Genomic DNA, 21,580 nt, shown 5'->3' on the forward strand with positions numbered 1-21,580 from the left:
TAGGGTTTGGTTTAGGGTTAGTTGCATGTAATAAAATATTTGTTATTACAATAGTAAGTACATGTAACCTGTAACAAGTACACCTTAAAATAAATTGTTACCTAAACTGCTGTCATTTTTAGCTGCACAAAGGAATGTAAAGTACCATAAAAGTAGTCCATATGATTTGTGTGCTATGTTATAAGCCTTTTGAAGTCATGGGAAACTGAAGTTTGTGTCACTAAAAATCTTCTCAACAAAGGTTTTGAGAAAAGTGACATTGTCCTATTCAAATTGTTCTTCTTAATTAATTGATTGATTCTTTCCTTCTCTTTAATCAGTTTTTTCCTTCTATATAACTTCTTTCCTTATGTATAACATCTAACTTCTGCATTTTTGTTAGAAAGTTGTATTATTCATTTTTATATTTTGGTTTAATAATTTGGTCTTTTTATGATTTAAAATGTTTTTTCCACTCAATCAGAATTCAGTTGACAAAAATGAAGAAACTGAGTTCACAAAACTAGTTTGAACGATTCTTTCACTGTTTAGACTCACTCAGTTCTTGAGTTCAATTCACTGACTCAATGAATCAGTCTCAGCAAGACTGGAGAAAGATTATCAATGAAAAATGATTTTTCAATTATGGTCAGTTTCTAACAAAAAGCAATCAGAAAACCTTAATAATTGTGTACAAGTCCTATGGACCACTTCTGTAATATTTTTCCATCCCTTTTCGAAGCTTGAAAGCTTCAGTCCCCATTCATTGTTATTACATGAAAAGCAGTAATCAAGTCAAAAATCATAGAACGTTATACAGGTTTAGAACATGATGAAGATGAGATTATATGATTTTTGACATGAAAACCTCTTGGAAAGCACCATTCCACTTGGACGTGGTAAACTGAGGTAATTTACAAATAAGTTTAATAAGTCTAATGACTTGATCTCATAAGCTCATTGTCATTATGGCCGGTTGGGCATGAAAGACATCTGGTCTGTTTGTTGCTGCCGTGAGCTGCTGTTGATATTTTCGGCATCATGTGATACTTGCGGTAGTGGAGACAGTTGGCCTCTCTCGCATGTGCGACTCGAGTTCTGCGTGTTGACAGATGGAACCCCGTCGCCCCCCTTTAGTAGCTTTGTTTCAGTGAATCACACCTCTACGGAGATGGGACATCCCTGTCAGAGATTTCCACACCTCCATTTTCCACTTCAGTCTTCTGTTACAGCACGTGTACTTATGTGTACTTACTTACCTAAGAAAGTAGTGGGTAATATAAGGTAACATGGGTTAAGGTTAGTACCTAGTTATTATTTATTGTAATTACTATAACAAGTACGTAGTATGTACATGTGGAACAGGACTGTAAAATAAAGTGCGGTTACAGTGTAATTATACATTTAATTACTGAGTAGTATTAATTAACTACATGTACTTACTATATGGTTTGGTTTAGGATTAGGGTTTGGTTTAGGGTTAGTTGCATGTAATAAAATATTTGTTATTACAATAGTAAGTACATGTAACCTGTAACAAGTACACCTTAAAATAAATTGTTACCTAAACTGCTGTCATTTTTAGCTGCACAAAGGAATGTAAAGTACCATAAAAGTAGTCCATATGATTTGTGTGCTATGTTATAAGCCTTTTGAAGTCATGGGAAACTGAAGTTTGTGTCACTAAAAATCTTCTCAACAAAGGTTTTGAGAAAAGTGACATTGTCCTATTCAAATTGTTCTTCTTAATTAATTGATTGATTCTTTCCTTCTCTTTAATCAGTTTTTTCCTTCTATATAACTTCTTTCCTTATGTATAACATCTAACTTCTGCATTTTTGTTAGAAAGTTGTATTATTCATTTTTATATTTTGGTTTAATAATTTGGTCTTTTTATGATTTAAAATGTTTTTTCCACTCAATCAGAATTCAGTTGACAAAAATGAAGAAACTGAGTTCACAAAACTAGTTTGAACGATTCTTTCACTGTTTAGACTCACTCAGTTCTTGAGTTCAATTCACTGACTCAATGAATCAGTCTCAGCAAGACTGGAGAAAGATTATCAATGAAAAATGATTTTTCAATTATGGTCAGTTTCTAACAAAAAGCAATCAGAAAACCTTAATAATTGTGTACAAGTCCTATGGACCACTTCTGTAATATTTTTCCATCCCTTTTCGAAGCTTGAAAGCTTCAGTCCCCATTCATTGTTATTACATGAAAAGCAGTAATCAAGTCAAAAATCATAGAACGTTATACAGGTTTAGAACATGATGAAGATGAGATTATATGATTTTTGACATGAAAACCTCTTGGAAAGCACCATTCCACTTGGACGTGGTAAACTGAGGTAATTTACAAATAAGTTTAATAAGTCTAATGACTTGATCTCATAAGCTCATTGTCATTATGGCCGGTTGGGCATGAAAGACATCTGGTCTGTTTGTTGCTGCCGTGAGCTGCTGTTGATATTTTCGGCATCATGTGATACTTGCGGTAGTGGAGACAGTTGGCCTCTCTCGCATGTGCGACTCGAGTTCTGCGTGTTGACAGATGGAACCCCGTCGCCCCCCTTTAGTAGCTTTGTTTCAGTGAATCACACCTCTACGGAGATGGGACATCCCTGTCAGAGATTTCCACACCTCCATTTTCCACTTCAGTCTTCTTTCCTTCTCTCTCTCTCTCTCTCTCTCTCTCTCTCTCTCTCTCTCTCTCTCTCTCTCTCTCCATCTGTCCCCAAGGAATGCCTGAAAATAGCAGCCTAGGGAAAAATGGGTCAGGCATCATCATGGGTTCCTGGGATGGGATTTGGAGGCTGGGGTGTGCGTTACGTGAAGAGTCAGGAGGCGGAGAGAATCGAACCTGGGTTATATTAACAGACATAGCTGCCTTCATCCCTACATTTACTTTGTGCTGTGTTTTTACTGACTTTGCATTTTGGCTCTGTTTGGATTCTTGGATTCTCACTCTTTTTTCCTGGCATGGCTACTTTTGTTCATTAGACTATCTGCACCTGCTTTCTTTCACTGAAGTTCACCCAAAAATGAAAAATTTATAATTTTTTACTTACCCTTATGTCGTTCCAAACTCATTTGCTGATTTTTCTTGCTGTTTAACACAAGAGTACGTTTGAAGACTTTTTTTTGAAGATTTTTATGTGGCCTGCCAACATTGTCACTGGCCCCACCACATTTTTAGCTATGTATTTTTGTATATATATTTATACTGCATATTTACACTACTGTTCAAATGTTTGAGGTTAGTGAGATTTTTAAATATTTTTGAAAGAAGTCTCTTGTGCTTATCAAGGCTGTATTTATTTGACCAAAAATACAGTAAAAAAAAAAAAAGTAATACACAAAAACTCTAAAATTGTAAATATTGTTACAGTTTAAAATAACTGTTTTCTATTTGAATATATTTTAAAATGTATTTTATTCATGTGATATTAATGCTGAATTTTTATCATCATTAATCCAGTCATCAGCATCACATGATCCTTCAGAAATTATTCTATTATGCAGATTTGCTGCTCAAGAAACATTTCTTATTAATATCCATGTTGAAAACAGTTGTGCTGCTTAATATATTTGTTGAAACAGTGATACATTTTTTTTCTGTTTTCTTTACTGAATATAACCGCATTTATTTAAAAATATAAATATTTTGTAACCTCATAAAGGTCACTATTGATTAATTACTCATTTATTTACTAATTTATGTTTTTATACATATTTATATTTTGTACTTTACAGTTTTGTTTACTGCTATAATGTAACGCCATAAAACACTTTTGCAGGAAAATGATGCATATGATGCAAAGCATTACTGATTAATTTGTACTTTCCTACCAATAATCATGTGACTATTCTAAGTCTTTTCAGCAAAACAGGCTTGAATAATTAAAGACATAATTTTTGCATTTGGATGAATTATTTTTCTTTAATGATATTGCTTTTTACTACCTCATTTAAAACAAAAATATAAACAAAATTAACCAGAGATCATATGCAGCTTATGTTTCAGGCTGCTCCCACAGGGCAAACAACCTGTCTTCTTCACCCTAAATAATTATCAACACATGCACTGAAATAATGTAAAACCGCTGTAAATTAGATTTTACAATGCTCCCCTCAAACCAAGGTTCCACATCATGAACACAAAGAGCTTCTCTCGGCAGAAATCCAATCAGGTTTTTCTCTTATGTTTACAATTTCTAAAAATCCCTCCAGGCAATTGTGAAAGAGCTTCCTATTCAGTACTTATTCCTAGTTCTTCATGAATACTGAGAGCAACTTGTATTATACCAGTTCTGTAGGTTTTTCAGAACTATAATTTTCTTGGTTTCGAGTCTTTTCGTCAAGGCCATGCCCTCATGTACAGTACAGTACAGTTTCAAAACCACACCTGCACCTTCTCCAATGGAAGTCCCCAAACACACCAGCCTGTGTTTTATATAGCCGTGCTGACATGGCATGTTTTCTTATAGTTTGTGAACATAAATTCATTTATCAAAGCCTGCTAAGGAACAACATTTTAGCTTGCCACTTCTCACCCTAGAGTTCAATGCATTGGGAAACATTGACACGAATCATGCGAAAAGGGCCGTAGGCTTTGCTGTCTGTCTAAAACAAGGCCTGTGGGCTTCATGGTGGGATGTGAGGTGCCAAACAGAGTCTCAATGACTTGCCACTGCGACTGTGTTTATGAAGGACACAGTCCAGCTCTGTGGGACTCAGTGTGTGAATGTCTTCCCCTACGGGCCTGCGGTTGATGTCAGAGGACAGGGTGTTAGTGGAAGCTCCCTTTGGTTGCTGATTTGATGCTAGTGTTGTGGTTTATTGCATAATAGACTGGTTAGACTTCATAGGAACTTAATGGTGATGAAAACGAGGCTGTGAGGAATAGACGTATTTATAATGGCATGCACCATAAAAAGGACCTAGATCAAAACTGTTTTAAGGAGTTTTTGTTTTACTGAAAGTTTTTTTTTTCATCAGCTGACCCACTGAACACACTGTAGTTCCCTCCTTCACAGCCTTGTTTTCATTTCTGTCAAACAAGTGAAATATGTGAAATATGGCGCTTCAGATTATGATTAAATAGTTACATTTTGTGACCATTTTTACTGTCGATGTGAATAGAGGTCTACAAAAATGCCCCCCTGAAATACAAAACATGAAATGTAGAGGCAAATTTAAATTAAATTTAAATTAAAGGCTTGGATCTGGGCATAATGTTGCCATATCTGCTGATATTATAATTTATTTTAATTATTTAATAATATACAATTGTGCAATACTAATTTCCTATACTAGTACATTTTACTTTTTTCCATCATGTAGTGCTCAAAGAAGAAAATCTTTTTAATAATACTCTTGTGTTATTAAAATTTGTAATGTAATCTTTAGCAAATCTCAAAATGAATATCCAATGTACATTAGGATTTAGTGAAGCATAAATTCACCTGATTTTCATTTTAAGTGTTTTATTTTTTTATGTAGATTACAAGTTGTTTTTTATTAAATACATTTTTTAGATTTTAGATTTTTTTTTTATTTAAATTAATAATAGTTTTATTCAGCAAGTATGCATTAAATTGCTCAAAAGTGACAGCAAAGACATTTATAATATTACAAAATATTCAAATTCTGTTCTTTTGAAATGTTTATTCATCAAACAATCCTGAAACAAATCGCCGTTTCCACAAAATTATTAATCACCACAACTGGTTGTAACAATGATAATAATAAGAAATGTTTTTTGAACAGCAAATTAAAATGATTTCTGAAAAATAATGTTACTCTGAACACTGAAGTAATGATGTTGAAAATTCAGCTTTGACATCACAGGAATAAATTACATTTTAAAATATATTAAAATAGAAAACAGTCATTTTAAATTGTAATAACTTTTAACATATTACTATTTGTACTGTATTCTTCATCAAATAAATGCAGCCTTGGTGAGCATAAGAGACTTCTTTCAAAAACAAAAAAAATCTCACCAGCCTCAAATAATATTGAATTTTAATATCAGCCATTTATGCATTATTGGACTGTAAAACTCGTATGTCAGTCTGAAGCTCTTATGACGCAGGTAAGATACGTGTGACTGACCCCAGGCTAAGAAAACTGAATGTTTGCTTGCTGATACCAGCCTAACATGAGCCTTATGTAGCTGCCGATGTTATAATGACATTGATGTATGTGTTTGTAAAGTATAAGTTCAAGTTAAAAAAGCTTTGTGTCAACGAAGTTACTAAAAGCCAAGCTAATGCATAGAAACATAACATGTTTCGCAGGATTATGGCATTGGCAGTTATCAGACTGCTGCATCACTGTCACAGCTCATTCCACCGCCTTTACTGGTTTATTGCTGCTTCAAGAGTTCTGACAATGCTGTTTCCTCCTTCCTCTCCAGGATTTAAGTGTCCTGTCTGCTCCAAATCAGTGGCATCCAATGAGATGGAGGTTCACTTCATCATGTGTCTGAGCAAGCCCCGCCTCTCCTACAACGGTAAGACACGCCCCCACTGTCCCCGCCCCCTCTTATTACCGCAAACTTCAGAGGTATCAACTCAGTATCTTTCCTCTGCACTATTTTCCTTCTTTTTTGAGTCACTGTATCAGTTTATCCTTTCATTCTCCAATTCATTATTTTCTGTGACTCCATTCTGGGGCTGAAAAGAGTCTGTGAACTGTAGATGACCCCTTAATCTAGGTCTCTCTCTCTCTCTTTCTGTTTTGCCGTGGGAAACCAAGGTCATCACTGTATATGACGTTTTATCACCCATTTTTTGCTTTCTCTTTTTTCTTCTAAAGAGTTTCAAGGCATCTGTAGGTTGTCGAATTACAGTCAATTTTTCAAAATATTCCTCTATGGATTTCTACTTCAGCCATGTTTGATATCACTGCTCATATTGTCCTAAAGATATTACTGAATTTGTATCGCATTAAAGTTCCGTAATATGATGGATATCTGAGTAAAACAGAATGTTCAGTGGGAAATAAATAGGGCAATATTTTATTTTTTCCATTGGGTTTTCATTGAATCCTTTCCTCAATCATGCCAATGTTAAATGTAAGGGTGTATTAAATATTAAATATGAATATTATTCTTCCCATGGTTACATCAGATAAAAGGTTGTTTCTGAGGCAGAGAACTTTTTTTTTTTTTTTTTTTTGAAGATTGCATGAACTTTTTCTTTGGAAAAAGTTTAGAGCTTTGATGAATTGTGCTCAATTAAATGTTTTTATTAAGAATAAGGTCAACTTTGATTACATTTTATCTTTTATGCTTTGGTTAATTAATTTAAAACTGAGCCCTAAGTTCAAATAAACTGACTTCTTACATCTTTGAAAATTTCTAATATATTTTTTAAATGATCTTATTAAGAACAAGATTTTTTATCATCTTAACAAAGTATATAATTTTTATACTCTATAAAATAAATTACAATGATCTAATTAATTTAAATCTAGACCTATTATCTGTTACCTATAAACCTATTTTATTATATTAAAATAATTTATATCTTTTATTTTTTTAGTTCATTCATTTTATTTTTTTAAATAAAAATATTTCAATATAAAAAAATTGAAATAAAAATAATTGCAATTTTAATAATTTTAAAATACATTTAAATACATTTATTTTTAATTGTATTTCATTCTTTTCTTTCTATTCTTTTCTTTTATTATTTTCAACAATCTAAACCTATTTTATTGTATTAAAATAAAATTTAGATCTTTCATTTTTTGTTGCAATTTTAATTATTTTAAAATGAATTAATATAAATAAAATATTTACATTTTCTTTTTTTTTTAAATCTTAACCTATTATCTTATATGAAAATGTTTGAAATCATATATTTTACATGCTTTTTATTAATTTTATTTTATTTTTAGCAGTCTAAACAACTTTTTCTTTTAAATCTGTATAATTCAAGAAGTGCTGCAATACACTGACAAGCAACACTAGCTCACTATCTATTCTGTGAGCTTTTGGATCAGTCAAGTGCAGCTTTGCAGGAAGATGGCACACATGACTCGTTGTAGTGACCCGATGAAATGCGTATGGGGGTAGAATTGTTGCTTAATTCCAAATAAATAGATTATGATCCACAAATAAATAGAATGAGATCCACAAATAAATCTTAAAGTTTCACAAACATGAATTAAATTCACAAATAAATAAAATGAGATTTGCAAATAAAAAGCATATTCACAAATATATATTTATGTCACAACCACAACTTTGCCTGGCATTTATTTGTAAATCGCGTCCTGTGCATTTGTAGATAGCTGCACGCATTTGTGAATCGCGTCCTGTGCATTTGCGAATTGTGAAACATTTCTTGCGTCAAGACGTGCTGACAATCCACAAATACGTGGACTCCACCCACCGTCTACTCAAGCCAATCAGATAACAGCCACATTCGCTGACCAATCGTAGCACGATCTCGCTATAGCCAATCACGTTTCACAATTCGCAAATGCACAGGACGCGATTCACAAATGCGTGCAGCTATCTACAAATGCACAGGACGCGATTCACAAATAAATGCCAGGCAAAGTTGTGGTTGTGACATAAATATATATTTGTGAATGTTTTTTATTTGCAAATCTCATTTTATTTATTTGTGAATTTAATTCATGTTTGTGAAACTTTAAGATTTATTTGTGGATCTCATTCTATTTATTTGTGGATCATAATCTATTTATTTGGAATTAAGCAACAATTCTACCCCCATACATGCGTAGTCTCTGCTTGTAACAGCTGTGTTGGGTTGGATGGACGTCTGACTGACAGCTTCCTGACTGAGGGACAGCTGTCCAACACAGCCTGAGCTATAGGTGACCCGCAGCGATCTGATCTTTACTGGTGTCACATGATCTGTCTTCACAAAAACATTCATTTAATGCCTTTTGGTTTACTTGTCAATAATTATTGAGCTAAAACAAGGCTTTTAAATGTACAGGCACCTTTAAAAGAAAATTAATACATGTTATGCATGTTAATACCAGTTGTAAACAGCAAGAACACTTGCTTTCCTTACAGTTTTGCTTCTATTTAATCCCTCGTTTTATCGTTTTTCCACTTACTGGCCCCACCATGTTCAAGTTAGTGATATTACCAGACCAGAACACACTGGAGTTAATCTTATTTCCCACAATGCACTCTGTCCCATTGTCAGCTGCAGCCAGTGACAGTCACACGTCAGCAGATCTGCTCACTGTAAAAGCCACTGTCTGTGAATGCAGTACACTTTGCTAGCCTTTTGACACTGCGGTTTGTGCCTGCTAGCCCTCCATTTCCCTGTGAACTCTAATCCACCCCAGTTTGTATTGATTCAGGCAGGGAATAACCCTAGATGTAACCCTAATGCTAGATGTAACATTGGACTAACCCTGAACTAATACATGTTTTACCCCAGAGGAGATGGCAGTCACAAAATAATAGATAGTTATTATATTGTGTTGTCCTCTACAAAATACAGCACTACTTTATTGTGATGTCCAAAGTGTTTTTTTTTTATTTTCTGAAACATTCTGATATTAACATCTCATTCAGTCAGTCAGTTGGAGGGTTGACCTAAGGAATGACTTGTTCACTGAATCAATTACCAAGTGCAAAACTCATTCTCTGAATTGTTTAGTGAAACATTAATATTTATAGGTGCAAAAAGTAACTGTACTGTAAGAGAAATATAGTGTATATACAGGGCTCCAGACTGCGACCAAATGATCGCATTTGCAACCATTTTTTTCTGCCGGTGCGACTAATTTTTGTGAGCGGTCGCACTGGCGCGACCACCGCGTTGTCCAACTCATAAGCGCTGCCATTTCTGTTGCATTTGAGAAACATCAAACGGCAAACGAAACGAAAGCTAAACTAAACCGCGCTACGTTTCAGTTGCACAGCGCGGACCGTTTATCTGCTCGGACCGCGACGCAAACAAACTTGTCCGAGCTCAGAACAGCTTTACTCAGGAGCCAAAGTTAATTTCGCGACACTGTTACTGCACAGATGCAACAGTGCTGCGAGATCCAGTGAGAAGCGTTTGAATTCGCCGCACAATGATAAGGTTGCTGCGAGATCTAGTGAGAATCATTCAAATTCTGCACAGAATTCTCTGTTATATATATTTCCAGCACTTTAAAGCTCTAAAATGATCCAGTTTGAATGTTTTTTTTAATGGGATGACCAAAATATACTTTGTGGTAAAAATTTAAAAAAAAATACATCAAATCACAATTATAACCAGTAGACAGCAGCAGAGGAGCACTTATTGGCTTATTAGTCATTCATTTCTACTTTTTCTCTATATTTTGAAATTATAAAATCACTCTTATAAAATATCAAATGATCAAGAAATCAGATTTCGTCATAATTTTACACTTTTTAAGAAAAGTCACAAAGTGCCTTGAAAAGCAAACTTGCTACTAAATCACACATAATCACTGAAGTTGGTCAGTTGCATATACTAGAAGAATAATGGTACATTTAATAAGAGTGCAATATATACATTTTCTATATAAAAATTAGATTTTGCACCTGTTACTGTTGATAATAAACTCAAGCTTAGTGCTTTACTGTCAAATCTGTATAAACAATAAACAAAAGAAAAACAAGAAATTAACATGAACTATTATTAGTAACTGCACTTGCAAAACAGTAGTAATTTTATGATTAAATGATCTATCTATATTTTAATACTCCCACACACCACCCCCAGCGCTACCCAATCTGCTCCTGGCACCACCATCTGTAACTTAGTGGAGCTGGTGCCACTGCTCTCAAATGTTAGTCTGGAGCCCTGTATATACAGTGGGTACGGAAAGTATTCAGACCCCCTTAAATTTTTCAGATCAAAAGGGTGCTTCTACTAAATACTGAGCAAAGGGTCTGAATACTTAGGACCATGTGATATTTCAGTTTTTCTTTTTTAATAAATCTGCAAAAATGTCAACAATTCTGTGTTTTTCTGTCAATACGGGGTGCTGTGTGTACATTAATGAGGAAAAAAATTAACTTAAATGATTTTAGCAAATGGCTGCAATATAACAAAGAGTGAAAAATTTAAGGGGGTCTGAATACTTTCCGTACCCACTGTATAATAATATATGAATATATAATAATATAATGTGAAATATAATAATACTGAATTAAATAAATTATCTCAGAGTGTTACAGCTGTCACTGTAAAGGATTAAAAGAATGATAACCCATTCTATCTTTAAAAAATAGCACATAAAAATTTAAGAACAACTTTAATACTCATTACTGAACAGCTTTATCTGTTATGTGGTATTACTTGTTTTAGGTGATTTTGCTAATTTCTTCATATTATTTTAAATCAGGAATGATGGATTTAAAGTAAAAGTCTAAAGGTCTTTGCACACCGAGTCCGAAATCTCATATTTTCGCACGTTAAAAAAATAAATACGACCTCATGTTGTGTCAATCATGTTTACACACTGCCTCCAAAACTTTCGTCTGTCATAAAAAAAATTCGGATCCGGAAATTCGGATCAGGTTCGGTTTTCTGCGTTTTCGCATCCATAGTAAGTATTTTGATAGGAAAAGATGACGAATATAAAAAAAATAACAAAAAAACGTATCCGAACATTTCAGACTGAGTGTGCAAGGACCTTAAGTGAGAGATTTAAGTATTATTTAAATTATATATATTATTTATTTAACTATGGGATAGATTATAATTATAGTTAACTGAATCGTTTAGTTTGGCAACAACTCATCCGTTGAATTTTACTTTATTGTCATATTTTTTATCTTATATAAAAAATAATTGCAGTTTTGAAATAATTTGTAGTTTAATTGTATCTAACCTATCATCTTAAAATAATTGTGATTATTAAAACAAAATAAAAATATTAATGATTATTAAAATACTTTTTCTTGCTTTTAATTAAATTTTTATTTCATAAAAATTAGATATTAACACATAATGGGCCCTATTTTAAGTGCAGGTGCACTTAGGGTGTGTCTAAATCCACTTTTGCTAGTTTAACGACAGGAAAAAACAGTCTGCGCGCCTGGCGCCTGGTCTAAAAGGGTTGTCCCTATTGTCTTAATGAGTAATGGGTGTGTTTTGAGCATAACGTGCAATAAACCAATCAGAGTCTCATCTCCCATTCTCTTTAAGAGCCAGTTGCGCTCGTGCCATGGTGGATTTGCTATTTGCACGACGGAATTTGCAAGTGCAAAGACAGAACGCGTCTCCAGATATGAAATGGAGCTGTTCGTGCGCGAGCAAATAGGTAGCCTGAGACATGCAATGACGATCCATTATGACATGTAGGCATTTTTATATTTATTTAGCCTACACAATAATAATCTTTTACATTGCAATCCTTTAATTTTTTATATTTGGCATGTTTGTGTGCTGCTGTGCGTCCCTGTGTGTGTTTTTGTACAACATCTGAACACACCTCGTTTTCAGACCAGCACGCCCATGGGCGCACAAATGCATTTGCTAGTTAAACAACGTGGCGCAGGACGTGAAAATGACAACTGCGTCAGGCTGAAACTAGCAAAAAACACTTGCGTCACTCGGCTCGCGCCTGGCGCAACATTGCGCCGGGTGTATGATAGGGCCCTTTATCTTAAAACTTAGCACACAAAAATAGATTATAGATTATTATTCACTGAATCATTTAGTGTGGTAACAACTCACCTAATGAATTATTTAGAGTATTTATTAAATTCAAAGCTCACTTTGAATTGAATTGGCATACTGAGTCAACAACTTACCAAACTGCATATCAGTACACCCTGTGTTATGGTATTTTTGCTAAATTGTTTTAATAAATGTTATTTAGATTTTTAAAAATTACTTGTACCAGATGGTAGGTAGGTAGGTAGGTAGATAGACAGATAGATAGATAGATAGATAGATAGACAGACAGACAGACAGACAGACAGATAGTCAGACAGACAGACAGACAGACAGATAGACAGATAGATAGATAGTCAGACAGACAGACAGACAGACAGACAGACAGACAGACAGACAGACAGACAGATAGTCAGACAGACAGACAGACAGATAGACAGATAGATAGATAGTCAGTCAGACAGACAGACAGACAGACAGACAGATAGACAGATAGATAGATAGTGATTTTTCTTTCAGCCATGAGACCATGAAGAAAACATTGTGTAGCAGAAATGTTATTCTGCCCTCTGAAAAACTCTCTCTCATCTCCCTCCCCATGTGAGAGCTAAATTTAACAGCAGGTATTAAAATATCATCATGCATAGTCCTGGCTTGGAAAAGACACACTGGTCAGCTCACATGAGCTCTTCAGAGGGTGATACACACACTTACACACACAAAACTGCTATCAAAGTAATAGCGTTAACATTTCTGACCCAAGAAGCTCAGACACAAATTGACAGCTATCTAGCGGAAAGAATGGGGAACATGATTACCTACAACTTGAACTGAAAGGCCTAACCAGCGACTGATCTCTCTTTCACACACCTGTCCATTCCTGTAAACTAGTGCAGCTCATCTGAGTCATCGGCCCTAAGAGGATAACAAGCTCAAGTGCAGGAGGGTGTGCGTCCTCTTGTCGTCCAGGGATGTGCGAGGGAAAGGACAACATGTTTGGCTTGCCGGGACCAGCATCTGGAAAATTGCAACAGCGTTTGAGAATTTTTTGAAGAGCTAGAATAGTTGCAATATTTTACATAAATTCCTTCATAACTCACAAACAACTACACATCTATGTATTATATATCTAACAGAAGACACATTTATATAGCAAAAAGTAACTGTACTATTAATACTTAAGCATTATAATGAGAAATATAATACTGAATTAAATAAAAGATTGTTAAAGAGTGTTGCAATTGTCACTGTAATGGGGCTGAAGGGAATTGTTTTTGTTATTTTGTTAAAAAAAAAAAAAAAACATAAATCTAAGTGGGACATTTATTTAATTATTATTTCAAGTACATTATAATTATTTGATTATTTAAAAATAAATTAAATATTTTAATTATAATATACAGTAGTACTGTAAGATCTGGGCTGCGTTTCCCAAAAGCATATAAGCATATAAGTTGATTGTAGAATTATCTTCATTAATGGAGCTACGATCAACTTACATTTACGATGCTTTTGGAAAACACAGCCCAGGTCAGTAAGATTTTTTTTTTGTATTTATTAATCCTTTTATTCAGTCAATGTGCATTAAATTGATCAAAAGTGACAGTAAAGACCTTTATAATGTTACAAAATGTTTCTATTTCAAATAAATGCTGTTCTTTTGAATTTTCTCGTCATCAAAGATTTTATTATTTTAATGTTTTCAACATTGATAATAATGAATAATGCATGTTTCTTGAGCAACAAATCAGCATTTTTGAAGGATCATGTGACACTGGAGACAGGAGTAATGATGCTGAAAATTCCGCTTTGTCATCACTGAAATAAATTATATCTGTTCAAATATATTAAAATAGAAAACAGTTATTTTAAATTGTAATAATATTTCACAATATTGCTGTTTTACTGTATTTTTGATCAAATAAATGCAGCCTTGATGATAAAAAATATATATAAAAAAAAACAATTTAACTTTTAACAGTATTGGATGTGCAATATGTATGTATGTATATATACTTAACATATTTAAGTTTAATTTCAGCCTAACTTTGAAGAAATGCAGCATGTTACAATTGCCCCGGTCTCTCATACTGCGTCGCCTCACTAAGCTGATTTGTATTTGGAGCATATGTCTGCAGTCTGTTCTCTATTCATTCCTGCCATCATCTCCTGTTTTTCCCAGCTCACCTCTTCTTGCTTTCCACCCCGTGTCGTTTTCTCTCCCTCCATCACATCCTCTCTAAACTGCAATCTATCTCTTGTCCCGTCTGCCTGCTCCCTGCACACAAAACAATAGAGCTTCATCTCCACATCTCCACCTCAGGTGCTCTACGCCACTTTTTCAGCAATGCAGACAAAGTTATTTTGTTATTGTTCATTAAACCTAAACTGAATTAGAAACCTGAATAAAAAACTAAACTATTCAGGAAGAAACAGCACAAACACATTGGTGACACATCTTTGAGGTGGTTTCGCACTTCTGTAGCATGAGATTCATCCCAAAGCATTATTTGAAACTCAGTTAACCCTCAATCAACATCCTGCTTTTGCTCAAACTCCATTATCCTGTCATGATTCTTTAACGTTCTGTCAGTATTCACCACACTCCTCACCTTTACACACACAGAAACACACACACAGGTGTTTCCAGGGGAAGCTGTGCACGTTATACGAAAGGAAGTGGTCTGTCTCGCTTTCTGGCGCATTTCCTGTGAAGAAGACTTTTACTGGAAACTAAAACAGGCTGAGAACTGTGTGTGTGTGTGTGTGTGTGTGTGTGTGTGTGTGTGTCATTAAGCTGGTATGGGCATGCAAGTCAAACCGTGTTGGGTGTTGCCCTTGAGCTATTAACAGAAAATGAGTTCACACCTCATCATCATCTCTCCACCACAAACATACACACAGCAATGAAGCATGAGTAATTGTCTTTAACTACTAGTTATGCTAACTGCCAACTCACATCACTTAACCAACCGTTACTGTGAGTGAGAAAGTGGAGGAACGCTGTAAACTGCATTTCATGCGTCTTTACTCACCGCTGCCCCCTGCTGGCAAACAAGCAGTTTTGAATAATGCACTGTGTGTATGTGTATGAATCTGCAGTATCAAACATCCCAATCAGATATAGGTGGTGACATGTTGTTGCCACAGTTGTGCTGCAAAAAAAAACAAGGCTTATGTGTTAAAGTCAGTTATATTGATTTTATAAAATGGCCAAAAATATGATAAAACAGGAGTTTTCAAATGGGATCTATGTGCTACAAAAGGAATAGTTTTGTTTTTACTGTATTTTTAATTTAATAAATTTAACTTAGGTGAGTATAAGAGACTTTCAAAATTCTTTCCCAACACAAATGACAGTTTTGAAGAGTAGTTAGTGTTTTTAAAGGAGGTTTTAGAAAACTATATGGAAATATGGTTATAAATAAATGAATATCTACATAAAATCTACATAAAAATAAAAAAATAAAACGTTACATATATCTAATATTTATTTTAATACAATTATTATTATACAAATGTTTATTTACACATAATTTACATTCATTTATTTATAAATGTATTTGCATATAATCAGGGTCATAGCACCAAATGTCGGGCCCCAGTCACACAACCAAGGAGGTAGGCCCCTCACAACACAACGCCTCATCAATCATATTAATAATAATAATCAGTATATCATTTTGGGCCCCCGCTCGCCAAGGGCCCCTGTTACTCAGTTCCACTATTACCCCCTGTCTGATGCCCCTGCATATAGTTTTTTTAGGCAAAAAAAAAAGTTTTTTAAATGTAATGCTTTTGAAAAAAATATACCCACCAAGCTTGCATTTATTTAATCAGAATTACCGTAAAAACAGTAATGTTTTTTACTTCAATTTAAAACAATTGTTTTCTATTTGAATATATTTTAAAATGTAATTTTTTTAATGAATTTTCAGCATCATTACTCCAGTCCAGTAATCATTCTAATATGCTGATCTGCTGCTCAAGAAACATTTATTTATTATCAATGTTGAAAACGGTCAAAAGTTTTGTGAAAACCATGATAATTTTTTTTCAGGATTTTTTGATAAATAGAAAGTTCAAAAGAACAGCTTTTATTTGGAAAAATAAATATTATAAATATTTAAAAAAATAATATTTTGTACCCGTTTAAATGTCTTTACTGTCACATTACATAAAATTTTTTTGATCAATTTAATGTACCCTTGCTGAATAAAAGTATTCATTTATTTTGAAATATCTTACTGACCCCAAACGTTTTGAACAGTAGTGTTTATACATCAGTATTTTAGGTTTGCATCATGTGCTCATTGTGAGTGTCTGTGTGTGTGTTATAGATGACGTGTTGTCAAGAGACGCAGGAGAATGTGTAATATGTCTCGAGGAGCTACAGCAGGGAGACACCATCGCTAGACTGCCGTGCCTCTGTATCTATCACAAAAGGTAAGATGGACAGCAACGATACATTTTTATTGCACAGTTTATATTGTTAATGTCTTTTTAATCAGCACCAGTGCTGGTAAATTGCTTGTGATAATGACAAACCTCCTTGTGTCCAACCCTGTGTCAATCTGACAGGAAATGTTACAGCTTTTCGCCAGTCAAATGAACGACAGTCCCAGCTGTCAGATTGCCTGAGAATTTAAATTCTACTTTTTATGCTGAGCATGAAACACAAACCTTGTCATGTCCTATATATAATTATGTGATTATGTAACTATATGATTGACATTTCATGTCTGTATATTCTGTCTCAGCAGGAGGCTTCTTGGTATTGAATAGCACACTCGTTGGAAAGTCTTTATGTTTCAAACAAGTGACACTTTTAAGTGAACCGATTGGCTCGCTGATGTGCTCTTGCAGCTCACACTTGAGATGTTTTCAGATGTTGAAGCACAATCAAACAAATTTGCCACAAGCAAGTTATATGCTCAGTCCTAACCAGGCAAGGCACAACAAAGTGACAACCGATAAATCCTTTCATTTCTAAGTTGATCGTAATATTTTTGGACTAAGCAGCAGCAACCGGCAAGACATTTGTTGACATTTGCTTGCATGGTTTCTATATCCGATCCAGAATTCTGCTTTACATAGCTGTATATTAACATCTAACATGTTGACGGTGATTTAGTCATTCTGCACTTTTAGCGAGGACAGCAAAATGATTTAATGCTGCAATTCATTGTGACTGTTTAGGACACTGTGATAATCTTAATAGCCATTAGTAGAATCCTTTAAAAGCATTATGCTAATAGAATTGTGTTTTTCTGATGTAAATAGCTGTATAGACTCCTGGTTTGAGATCAACCGCTCCTGCCCTGAACATCCTTCAGACTGACCTCCATCATCTACTTCTGCTACCACTGAGAAAGGTAAGGAACAAATATTCACCTACATGCCAACATGTGTCTCAATAATCTGATATTTGTCAGTCATTTTGTATTGGAATGTTTGACTTTGACTTTAATCAAACAGTAATTAGCAGCATCTCATTACCTCAGTGCACCATTTTTAAATAGACTATAAAAAGCAATTTCCAGAGTAGCAAAACAGTTTTGTTTTTTGACAGGTTTTATCGTAAACGCGCCTTTACACTTGTCAGGAGCATTTTTAGACATGTAGTAAATGTGAAAATACCACCTTTATAAATAAAATTGTGGTCACAAAGCTCTAGAACTCAGACAACTTTTGTTGTTGTTATTATTATTAATTTTATGCACTTTTTTCACACTTAAGTTCTCTAAAAAAAATCCATGTCTCCGAAGGTCTAGAACTCAGGCCACTTCAGTAGCATATTATTATTAATGTTATTATTGTTAAAATATCACAATTAACAGTAATAATATGCAAATGTGAGTTTTTACACTTGTGTCCTTTAAAAAAATTCAACTTTCACAAACATCTAGAACTCAGACAACTCTCCTATTATTATTATTATTATTATTATTGTTAACAATAATACTTAAAGGGACAGTTCACCCAAAAATGAAAATATTGTCATTAATGTCTCATGACGTTTCACACCCGTAAGACCTTCGTTCATCTTCAGAACACAAATTAAGATATTTTCTTTTTATCATAGACAGCAACGCTACTGACACTTTCAAGGCCCAGAAAGGTAGTACGGACATCATTAAAACAGTTCATGTGACATCAGTGGGTCAACCGTAATTTTACTTTTTTGTGCGCAAAGAAAACAAAAATTGTTGAATAAAGTTATTTTTTGTTTTCTTTGCACACAAAAAGTATTCTCATAGCTTCATAAAATTACGATTGAACCACTGATGTCACATGGACTATTTTAACGATGTCCTTGCTACCTTTCTGGGCCTTGAAAGTGTCAGTTGCGTTGCTGTCTATGATAAAAAGAAAATATCTTAATTTGTGTTCTGAAGATGAACGAAGGTCTTATGGGTTTGGAACGACACGAGGGTGAGTAAACAGAATTTTCATCTTTGGGTGAACTATCCCTTTAAGTAATCAAGTTATTTATTTATTAGTAGTAGTAGTAGTAGTAAGTTGGATATTGCATATATAATACTATATAGTTATTATTTTTATTTTTACATGGGGTTTTTTTTCTGTAATTTATTGATTGGTCCAGTATTGAAAAGCAATCTGGTTAAAGCTTTAAATTTGAGTTTCTATGTTTAAATGTGCGTTATACTTCACCCACACCACTGACTTAAAGCAAAACATTCTCAGACTACCTTCCGAGACCCTTGACATAAACCAAGTGTGAAAACACCCACAGGCTTCTTATAACTCATATTTCTTCATTGTCTCTTTTCCAGTAGTAGTAGTAGTAGTAAGTTGGATATTGCATATATAATACTATATAGTTATTATTTTTATTTTTACATGGGTTTTTTTTCTGTAATTTATTGATTGGTCCAGTATTGAAAAGCAATCTGGTTAAAGCTTTAAATTTGAGTTTCTATGTTTAAATGTGCATTATACTTCACCCACACCACTGACTTAAAGCAAAACATTCTCAGACTACCTTCCGAGACCCTTGACATAAACCAAGTGTGAAAACACCCACAGGCTTCTTATAACTCATATTTCTTCATTGTCTCTTTTCTGCTCACTTCAGGGCACTTTATAGACCTGAAAAAAAAATCTCAATCTTTGTGTTTTTACAAAGATCTAGACTACCACTCTACTAGTGTGTTATTTTATTTCTGTAGTTTCTTCATTGACATGGTATTGAAAGGTGGTCGGGTAAAGGCTTCAACTTAAACCTTAAACATGCTTGTGTTTCTATGTATAAATGCACTTTATACGTCACCCACACAGCTGACTTACAGCAAACAACGCTTAGACCACCTCCCGAGACCCTTGACATAAACCAAGTGTGAAAACACCCTCGGGCTCAGTATGACTCTCATATTCCATCTTTGTCTCTTTTTCTCTCACTGTAGGGCACTTTATGGACCTAAACCTGGCACAAAAATAACCAAATAAATCAATCTACCAACCAATTCGATCGAAACCTACAGAAACGGAAATGTGTCAACTGAACCACATAAAAGCGTTCATCCAGCCAACACCATCATTACCACTTGCAGAATCCCAGAATCTCCTGCCCGCTGTGCTAGAGACTGCTAAACTGCTAACCGGCCCCTTCACGGCAAAACCACCAACACCGGATCTCTGGTTTTGGAAAACGTCTCGCTTTCTTGCCCCCTCTACGTACTCTGTGTTCTTATCGGCGTGTGTGTTCAGTCTGCGTTCTGACCCGGTCCTCTCTCCTTGTGTATGTAATCAGACGGAAGGAGATGGGAAAGAGGGGGCGGGGCAACACGAGGGGCGGGGTGACAGAAGGGATGGGGCATATGCGGAAAATAAGTAGGAAGTAGACCACACTTTGCAAACTGATCCAGAGGCCATACCTGTCCTGTCAAACGATGCTGATTATAGGGGTGTGGCAGGGGGTGGGGTTTCACACCTGGTTCATGGGAGGAGTTTTGTGTGCGCGGTTCACTCGTTAGTGATGTGTTGGACAGCCGGTGGACGTAGATTTACTTATTCTGTGTGTGCATGTGTGTGATCATGTGTCCACAGGCAGGGAAATGTGTAAATTGTGTTTCCTGTTAGTGCCAGAGGAAGTCTAAGACATCAGCATGTGTGTTGGGATGGGGGTTTACGGTCATAAACGGAGAGAAAGATACACTCTCGGTCTGTCTTCAAATGTTTACAATTCACGATAGATGTCTTTCCCCTACGGATTCTGAAACGATAAGAAGCTCAAAGCTATTTTCCTAGTTTCATCTGCAATTTTTTTGGGCAGTTATTATGAAGCGCTGACCATAATATTCGGACAGTTTCCCTGTAAAAGCCTTGAGTATGTGTGTGTGTATGTGTGTGTGATTTTGGCTTCTGTCCATCCTCCCATGTTTTCTGTATGTGACCGACCAGCTTGCGTCTGGTAAGCTAATGTTGCTTCACTACTGTATGTAAAGCCCAGATATACTGGTGTGAATCTATTACAAGATCATTTCTATGATCTGCATTTACTTTTTATTTTTGAAAAATCTGTGAGAAACCTCACAAGAAATCTATTTAACCTTCAGGATGCCTCTGTCTACTGTATAAACAGCAAGCACTGTTAGAAAATAATGTTGCTGAAATAGTAAAAAATAAAAAAAGTCAAAACAAATAAAAATAAAAAAAGAGAAAGGAGTAAAATGAAAAAGGTAGAAAAAAATAACCGCAAGAAAATATTTGACAACCTATTACCTTTTGTGTTGGATAGAAATAGAGCATTTCTGATTTTTTTCTGCTTTGTGCCTGTAATTGAGGGCATACAAATACCATCCATCAAAACAATGGATAAAAATTTCGCCTCACCGTGTAAAACAAATCAAACAAATAATAAAAAGTCAGGTAGCGTAGTACCATCTAGTGCAGCATGGGCTGCGGAAAGTGACTCGCCACTCTCGAAACCCATC

The 21,580-nt window shown here is 34.7% G+C and overlaps 1 protein-coding gene across 1 annotated transcript in view; it reads left to right on the top strand.

Moving 5' to 3' along the window:
* Window positions 1-21,520, top strand: part of LOC107571997 (E3 ubiquitin-protein ligase znrf1-like) — a 41,305-nt gene extending 19,785 nt beyond the window's left edge. The window contains exons 2-5 of the mRNA XM_016258405.1: window positions 6,404-6,499; window positions 16,964-17,069; window positions 17,907-17,998; window positions 20,051-21,520. Coding sequence (XP_016113891.1) covers window positions 6,404-6,499; window positions 16,964-17,069; window positions 17,907-17,964 — 260 coding nt within the window. The 3' untranslated portion in view covers window positions 17,965-17,998; window positions 20,051-21,520. The remainder of the gene's footprint in view (window positions 1-6,403; window positions 6,500-16,963; window positions 17,070-17,906; window positions 17,999-20,050) is intronic.
* The last annotated feature ends 60 nt before the right edge of the window (window positions 21,521-21,580 follow it).

The sequence above is a fragment of the Sinocyclocheilus grahami genome, unplaced genomic scaffold (genome assembly GCF_001515645.1).
Source record: "Sinocyclocheilus grahami isolate Dianchi unplaced genomic scaffold, SAMN03320097.WGS_v1.1 scaffold30.1, whole genome shotgun sequence".
Taxonomy (NCBI): Eukaryota; Metazoa; Chordata; class Actinopteri; order Cypriniformes; family Cyprinidae; genus Sinocyclocheilus; species Sinocyclocheilus grahami.